Raw genomic sequence first — 9,051 nt, forward strand, 5'->3', positions numbered from 1 at the left:
TATTTTTTACTTTATCAGTAATACCAACATAAGACTTAAAAAATAATATGACACAAAAGAGCATAAGGACTCTTCTAATGTAGATATAAACATTTGTGCATGAATTATTCAGTGCGATGTAACATAAACAAAATACATCGTGTATTGTTGAAAAGTTGATGAGTGAAACGGGGAAAAAGCAGAGTACGGGCAAATTAAGTTTTCAATGAAAAATATTTGATTTTGAGCTGAAATGTGTGACCCTTTCGTACTTTGTCCGTGCCTCGCTCTAATGTTTGCTTTTCTAATAATAACAGGCAAATAATAAACGGAGATAAACAAAAAAAGCTTGTGTACTACTTTTATTTTGATTTATCATCAAATTTATTTATAAATCTCTTTTACACTTATGAAAAAAGTTGATTTTCATAATACAAAAAAAAAAAAAAAAAACGCCCCTAAGTAATTGGTACGAAGCTTCCTCAAAATCCTTTAATTAAACTCGCTATTTTAATACTATTTGGATTTTTACATTTAATTTAACTTCCTAAAATTAGTTTTTGTTTAAGACCAGCATAATTAATCAATTATGCATCGCGCACACGCAGTAAATAAAATAATTTGAAAATTCGTGAAATATTGCGATATTATTAGATTTCACACTTGCCGTTGTGCCGCTACCGCTTATCGAGATACATACAAAAGAATTTCTTTCGGTAATTGTAACGCCAGGGATCGTTCAAGTGCATTATGATTATTAGGTAAGCACAACTTCTAACAATATATGTATAGGTAAGTAATATTTTTGTAATCATATAATCGAACACCGGTATCAAAAAATGTAAATGATCAAATTAATAATTAATACCTCCGATGTGACTAAATGTTTTAATTTTAATGTTTTTATTTATCTGAAGAAAGAGACAAAAACATCCCAAGAATATAGCTGTTTTTTATAAGTTTTCGAATGGTTTCTTCTTTTTGATAGGCGTACGTAAACAAAATAATGTAGTCTTGAAAATAGAATACGACACCCGCAAAGAAATATGAGACAACTTGGCTCATGTGATATAAAAAGGAAACACTTGATGCATCTGACAAAACTAGAGAATAAAACTGACTTGGAGCAAACAAATGGTGATAAAATAAATAAATACTTAGTAACATCTCATACGAGTATTTAACAGAGAATATTACTTCATATTATCCACAACTATTAAATATAATTACAAACTGTTGTAAAATCATGATAAAAATTATCATAATATATATAAAATTTTATAAGAGCTTTGACGGCTTGGTGGTTAGTGTGCTAGACTTTTACTGGAAATAACTCGAAGAGTTACGGGTTCGAATCCCATCAAAAACCATCGAGATTTATTTTCTTGTATACAAATCGATCTTACGTATGGAGTGATAACTAAATAATTTTGTAACGAGGCGTTTTACATATTATTGTGATATACTTTGAGTATTTTAACCATTTCATAAGTTAAAAATTATTCAAAACACAAAGTGCATTTTTATGATTGAATAAACAAGGTGATAACGAATTTTGGTAGATAGGAGGATAAGCAATAATTTATTCTTGCAAATATGAGTAAGTTTGCGATAAATTCAGTATAACACTCCCCCTGAGCTTATTCCTCGTACTCGATTTGTGATTTATGTACTTAGGTTCATCATATAGCTGGTGGTATATCCTTGCATCGTTTGATTTTTCCTTTTTTTGTATTATGATCACCGTCAGATTTCTCATTGTCACATGACTGAAGCTTTTTCTTTTATTGTAGAATTGGTTAAGACATATCACATTTTTGATTTTTGACGTTTTTTAAAAAATCAGTTAAACTAAATTGTAATATTAAAAAAAAAAAAAAAGGTTTACCCCGTGACAATGATGTGGTGTAATAATATTTTATTTGCTTGTCCTTTTAAAAGCAACAACTAGACAAAAAAAATCATACGTTTTATCAAAGTTTATATAAAAATGAGTTACAGAAATAATTATGTACTTTTATTTATATTTCGTATACTTTTATTACAATCTTGATACGCGTCGCATGTACAATGGTATAGACATGTAAAATTCATGGTATAGACATGTAAAATTCGAGATAAGTACAACTTTTCTTTTTCCACGAATTGTATCGATACACAAAAACTTTAATCATTACGGTCATTAACAAAAGCATTTAATTTACTTACAGTCGTATATTTTATCTGTTCGTGCAAGTAAGTGGACATTCTATGACTTAACGGTTCAAAAGCTAGTTTAACTCAGCGTTGGGGTACACATTATTCAAAAATCCAGTACTCACGTTAGTGTCCCCGCGCGACCAGTACATTTTATTATAGTTCTGTTTGTACATGTTATAGTTGCACTAAAATGCTCAGAAACGGGTCATCAAGCTGTCGTATAAAATAGTTGCAGTTGGCGTTGTCCCGGATTTTTTTAGCCAATCAAGGTATTTGACTGATTTTTTTATGCTTGAAACTGCAACACTTGTAGCTTCACGAAATTCAATTTTTTCCGCATAAATTTTTAAGGAGTCGTGCATAGATATCTGACATTTCACGTACTTACAATTGAAAAAATAATACAATCAATAAATGAAAGCAAATTTCATAAAGTGTACATGGGATACGAAGTGAATAAAATATTTACGGGGTACCTGTTTTCACCTTCCGAAATGATTATTGCTTATCGATACATTGGAATTTGATATCGTGGCTCGTGTTTAATGTTCCCAGCTTGTGACACCTAATAAGAGAGAGAGAGAGCCGTGTACCGCACACGTGTGTGATCGGGACGATTTTATCAACAAAACTAATACTTATACGATAGCGTTCCTAATTTTCTAGTCTGCTATTATTGTGTTGTAATACTTCATGGAATTGTTTCTATTGTAAAATTAAATTGTTTTTTCAAAAAAAAAATTGAGCTGCAGTAAATTAACGATGTCCATTTTCCACGAGCTACTAAATTAAATGTCACCTCAGGTCAGAAGCAACAGTATGGACTTGCACCATTGGACTTGCACTCTATTGGCACTCGTAGCTGCGGTGAGTACCTACAACCTGGACGTATCACGAGCCAAAATATTCTCGGACCCAAATGCCGCGTCATCGAGACGGTCGAGCTACTTTGGTTACTCGGTGGCGCTCTACGTCCACCAAAACGTTTCGCTGCTGCTGGTGGGGGCACCACGGGCCAATTCCTCGCGTCGGGCTGACAAGAATGATCGGGTCTTTGAGCCGGGGGCAGTTTACCGCTGTGATCTGTCGTCACAAGCAAACAATTGCACCGAGTGGCTCTTTGATAATATTACAAGCAATAATAAGGGAAAAAAGGGCATCCAGCAAATAAAAAACCGTGCCTGGATCGGGGCTACAGTGGTCGTGGAGAACTCAACGAGTCCAAGAGTCGCGGTATGTACTTTGATCTCATAGTTTATTCACTTCATGCAAGTCATATTGTTTGAAAATGTTAGATAGGTTTTTGAAAAAAAAAAACTAGAATTTTTTTGTGTAGTCTATACCGAACTTTGAACGACCACACTGGAGATTAAAATCTTGTGGGCAGTGGTTAAGAAATTGTCGGGAAAAATACAGAATGAGTATATGACTAGAAGTCATTAACAGCAGAGAAAATAAGTGAAACAAATAATAAGGCAATATCTGGGAATTAAATGTTATAACGACCAAAAACGATGTTTTGTGGCATCGGTAAACTTTCAAAATCACTGCACGAAACGTGAGGATTCGCGTCTATAAAACCATTATAATGTCGCGTCTATGTACTACCCTCAAACAATAATAATTTCATAAATGTATGTAAAATATATTTGTTTATTGATTTATTCAAAGATATGCGCACCACTGTGGAAAACTAGATACAGTTTTACTGAAACGAAACATTATGACTCGACGGGCATGTGTTACTCCGAGACAACGAACAAGGGCGTTCTGAAGACAACAGCGTACTATCCAAACAGTTACTTCGAGGTTGACGGGACAAAAGACTCGTACTTCAAAAATTTTAATCTTGACGAGGCTGGATTCTCAGCTCACATCGAGCCCGACACTCATCGTTTGATGACCGGGGCTCCGGGTGTATCGAAGTGGAATGGTTCCATGATCATCCTCGAAGATGACCGTTATATCAATCAAGAAGAAAAATTCCCCACAACTAAAATTGTTCGTAATTTTGGATTGAAAATGGACTATTTTGGTAAGCTGCTCACACGCGAACGTAAAACGATACCTGCGCATACGTACACACAACTATCCGATCAACTAGAAATTTTTATCGATGATTTTATATTTTATTTGAAATCGTACATTTTTGGATGATTTTTACAAGTCAAGACTTAAACAGTTATTGGTAACATTATAAGAGTATCAAAAACATCCAAATTTTTTGTACCTTTGAGAGTTGGAAAATTTTGAATCTTGGTATTCTTAAAAGAAGTAAATAATTCAGCATATAGTTGCCCTTGAATTATGGATGGGAAAACAAAGGTTGGAAACCGACAATTGTGGTCATTTTATGCTAAATTAGTTAAATATACAAAAATTAAATAACTGTTGATGGGTGAAACGGATTTTCAAAATTCAGTGGTAAGGATTTTTTTCATAAGGCATAAAAGGTCCAAACTTGTTGGTTACTTGTAGACCTTACTGTATTGATGTTTCTAATAAACTTATATGTTAATCTGTTCTTTTTGAAATTAAAAAGTTGGTCCATAAAATAACAAAGTTTTTAGGTAACGATTCTTAAGTCCCTTTGTCGTAAGGTCCTTAAATGCATGTTTCTAACTATTTAATTTTCACTTTTTTATCAGGTTATTCAATAACATCTGGAAATTTTTACAAGGAAAAGAAACGTTTTTATGCCACTGGAGCTCCTCGCAGCAACAATTTAAGAGGAACAGTTTTCATTTTCGATACTTTAAGAAGTATTGGTGAAGATTTCCTGGATATGATAGAGGAATTTGGAGGCGAAAATTTTGGCGAATACTTCGGTTCCAGTTTGACCGCCTGTGACGTCAATGGTGACGGCAGGGATGATTTGATCGTAGGAGCTCCACTGTGGACTCACAACATCGACGAGGGACGCGTGTATGCTTACATATCCAAAGGCCAGGTAAGCGTAATTAATGTTAAACCTGGGGTTTTTGTTCTTATCGTCAAATATGATAAGTGCAACTATTGGTAACTGAGGTGTCTAATTTTTAAGAAAATTTTATTATTCCTCTAATAAAAAGTGGACGAAATAACGTAACAGGGTGATTCCAAATGAAAATTAAAACTTTATTAATGCTTTGTAAGATACAACTGTATATTGAATCGGATTGAAACTATTTGACTCTCGAATGATCAAAAAACCAATTTTTTTAATTGACAAATCGTAATAAAACCTCAATAAGGTATATAAAACTTGGAACATTTCTCTAAGCCTGATTATACACATACACACCCTTTGTTAAAAAAAGGGAGATATTTTTATTCTTAAAACCATAAAAAACATTTCTAACATAAGTTTTTGGAAAAAAGTTTCATTGGCTTTCTTCATCAAGAAGAAAACAGGGCTATAACTACAGTTTAAAAAAAATTTAGGGACAAAGGATTAACGCTACTTTTGTTTAAAAAACGAGTTTGCCTCGTTCTTTGTATTATTAAAGGTCGGGAGGTCCAATGTAACATCGTATCGACGGTATTTCCTTAACTTCCGCCTATTTTTGAGAGAACAATTGTATATACGAGGTCCAACCGATGAAAATCATGAGTTTAACCCATACTATTCTACTTTTACAGTCAAACTGGAAAACTTACATCATAAATGGAACGCGACCATCTGGACGCTTCGGTAGTTCATTGGCTTGCCTGGGTGACCTTGACCACGACGGTTTCCAGGATGTGGCTGTAGGGGCACCCTACGAGGACGAAGGACAAGGGGCCGTCTATATATACAGTGGCAGTGGTGATCGCGAACTCTTCCTCAAGCCAAGCCAGCGCATAGTCGCCAATAATCTGTTACCACTGACACCCACGTTGCGGGGCTTTGGGTACTCGCTGAGCGAGCCGGCACGTGACGTCGATGGCGATGGCTTCCCTGATCTGGCAGTGGGTGCCTACGTGTCCGGCCACGCGGTTTTTCTGCCCAGTAGTCCCGTCGTTAGGGTGAATGTCGTGCTGCAGCGCTACCTCAATGAAAGCCTCGCCTCGAACTCGATGCACTTCGCCTTCAAGGCTTGCGCGGAATATCATGGTCACTTGGTTGCCTTTAGTGAGTGTAAATTTCATTTTATTTTATACAAGAGAAGGGGGTTGGCAATTTTCGAGGCTTCAATCGAACGGTTAACTAGATTTTTCCAATTTTTAAATTTATTTTTTTAATTTTTTGTCGGGAATTTTGAAGAGAACTTTAAATGAGATTCTTTCAATTTCTTTTTTTTTTTCATCTAATGGCATTGAGTTGAGTACCACACACTTTTGTAGTTTCTACACATGATGCGCTGTACAATGTATAAGTTCTTTTTTTTCAAATGACAAGTTATTATCCTTTAAAATTGGGATTTAGGAACTCCTGCAATGAATTTATACGTTCTCTATCGGCAATATATCATGTTATATGATAATGTACCAAAACTAGTAACGTTTAGTTGTTTGTTTGAAATCTAAATAAAACGAATCATCCAACCAACAAAAAATGGTAATTTTGCAGCGATAAATGATAGAAAAACGATATTTTCACTGCCAATAATTTGTTGTATAAATTGTGTAGAGATTCCGCAAACAGAGATAAATTATTATTAGGTAATTGTTATCGAGATTATATTACGTTGTTTACAGACGCAACTATTTTTGTAAGATTATACGAAGTAACGGGACACGGCAAAAAAGAACTTAATTTTGGTCATACAACGAGAAGAGCCATAACTTTGAAACCCGCGGAGCAACATTGCGAATTTATATACATACTACGAGAGGTAAGAAAAGTTTATCATTTACCTGGATTTTATTATATCTCTTGGCAATGTAACAATATTTTATGAATTAATTAATAATTGGAGTTTTTTGACTGTACGAATGAAGATTGAATTTCGAATTATTTAATTTAACATTTATTGTAACAATTTGAATTATACGTATGTAATTAATTCTATGAAACCACAACGTGAACTAAAAAATCTTAAAATGATTCATGAATAAAAAAAAATAAAAAATACATGTTTCAGAACTCTATAAGATACGTGGAAAATCCGATACAAGTTAATATGAATCTGAGATGTGGTCACGTAGATAGTACATCCTCCACCAGATGCTTTGCAATGATTCACCCACAATCAAAAGATAGCGACAGTATTCTAGCTTACGCCCGCGAGTGTGGCTCTGACGACACATGCCAAGCTGATTTGCGAGTGAGCATTGAAAGTAATCTCTCGGGTCCTAACAACAGCTACACGATTGGATCCAAGAAAAACGTTAAAGTCACCATATCCGTTATAAATCTCGAAGAGCCCGCATACATGCCAGAGGCCGTCATTTCCATCCCAAAGCCGATTACAATGTTTAGAGTACCTCCGAACTGCAAAACATCGTACCAAGTTAACAACGATTTGGTACTAACATGTCAACTACCAAATCCGCTGCTTAAAGAAGTAAGAGTGCTACGAAATCACCAAAATATTACAGTTGTATCGTAGTACACACAGTTTTTATACATTTTTTTCATGTTATTTCATTTTTTAGAGTCCAGGCATCTTACATTTAGAACTAGACATGAGCGCAATAGAGTGCCCTGAAAAGTATAAAGAAATAAATGTAAAAGTTACCACTCGTAGCGTCGAAGAAAAACTCAATGACAATTCTAAATCATTAGGAATTACCTACGATGTTGAAGCGGATCTCAGAATTGTCGGGTAAGTAAATCGGATGAAATTATTATTCCATCAAATACTATTTGTTTTTTTTTTTAAATCAACTAAAAAACTATTGTATTGAATTCATGGTTTTTAGAAAATCTCAAGAAGAGCGTTACTCTTATCTGGACAGTGATGTGGACGAAATGCACTCCAAGGACTTGATTATCCATCACATTTACGAAATATACAAGTTAGGTCCTACTCCTATCCAAAAGGCTGAGTTTTTTGTTGATGTTCCAGTGCAGTTTCAAAATTTGGTTATTGCAAATATAAGCTCAGTACATGATTCTGTCGCCGGACACGAATTCAATTGCACACTGGAGGTGCTGTCAAACCACAACTCTTCCAACCAAAAAAATCTTTTGGATTCATTCGTTTCTTCTCAAGATGTGTTTTCTATCAATTGCACGAATCCTGACGTTATATGTCAAAGTCTCCGCTGCGATGTTGGTCCTTTCATTGAAACGACTTCTGTAGCCGAATTGATCGTACATATAGACCTTCAAGTTTCAAATGACATAGGTTTGTTTAACCACTTCCCTACTTGATCATTGTCGATATTTAACTGCGATTTATTTATATACTGAAATAAAATAACCGTAATTTATTTTTTAGTTGAAGCAGCAAAAGGAAAAAATATAATTTATTCGAGCCAAGGGTTCGTCGAGATTGTAGTACCCAATGTTCAATTCGTGACAAATAACACAAGGCAGAATTTCGTGCAGATCTCCACGGAAATTTCCAGTTACAATCACGTTGGAATATCCATATGGATAATTGTCTTGCCGTCGACTTTACTAGGACTCGTTATATTTGTTATCATGATTTTTATATTTTATAAACTAGGATTTTTCAAGAGAAAACGAAAAGACGATTTACAGTCTTCAAAACCAACGGTAGAAGTGAATTAGTGTACATCTTGCTGTGTGAAAGTATTATTTTATGCAATGAAAGTATGAATGTATGAAAAGGAAAATATAATACAAATAATATTTTGTGTACTTACAAAAAAAACAAAGAAAATAGTGGTTAGTGTACGAAAAAGATTCGGTGACACTGCTTCAGTGACGAAAAAACAAAGATGCATGATAAATTTTAAATTATATTACCAGTATATTTTTTTAAAAATTTATTCATTAGT

The 9,051-nt window shown here is 34.3% G+C and overlaps 1 protein-coding gene across 1 annotated transcript; it reads left to right on the forward strand.

The window, feature by feature from the left end:
* The first annotated feature begins 2,188 nt into the window (after positions 1 to 2,188).
* LOC106643890 (integrin alpha-4-like) lies at positions 2,189 to 8,828 on the forward strand. The gene is made up of 10 exons (XM_023389443.2): positions 2,189 to 2,447; positions 2,983 to 3,411; positions 3,850 to 4,213; positions 4,827 to 5,128; positions 5,800 to 6,271; positions 6,838 to 6,974; positions 7,224 to 7,646; positions 7,738 to 7,907; positions 8,005 to 8,432; positions 8,526 to 8,828. The coding sequence occupies exons 2-10, from the start codon at positions 2,998 to 3,000 to the stop codon at positions 8,819 to 8,821; spliced, it is 3,006 nt and encodes a 1,001-aa protein (XP_023245211.2). The 5' UTR covers positions 2,189 to 2,447; positions 2,983 to 2,997; the 3' UTR covers positions 8,822 to 8,828.
* The last annotated feature ends 223 nt before the right edge of the window (positions 8,829 to 9,051 follow it).

This window comes from Copidosoma floridanum, unplaced genomic scaffold (assembly GCF_036245765.1).
Source record: "Copidosoma floridanum isolate Cflo_tuat_1 unplaced genomic scaffold, Cflo_Japanese_pri ptg000021l, whole genome shotgun sequence".
Lineage (NCBI taxonomy): Eukaryota > Metazoa > Arthropoda > Insecta > Hymenoptera > Encyrtidae > Copidosoma > Copidosoma floridanum.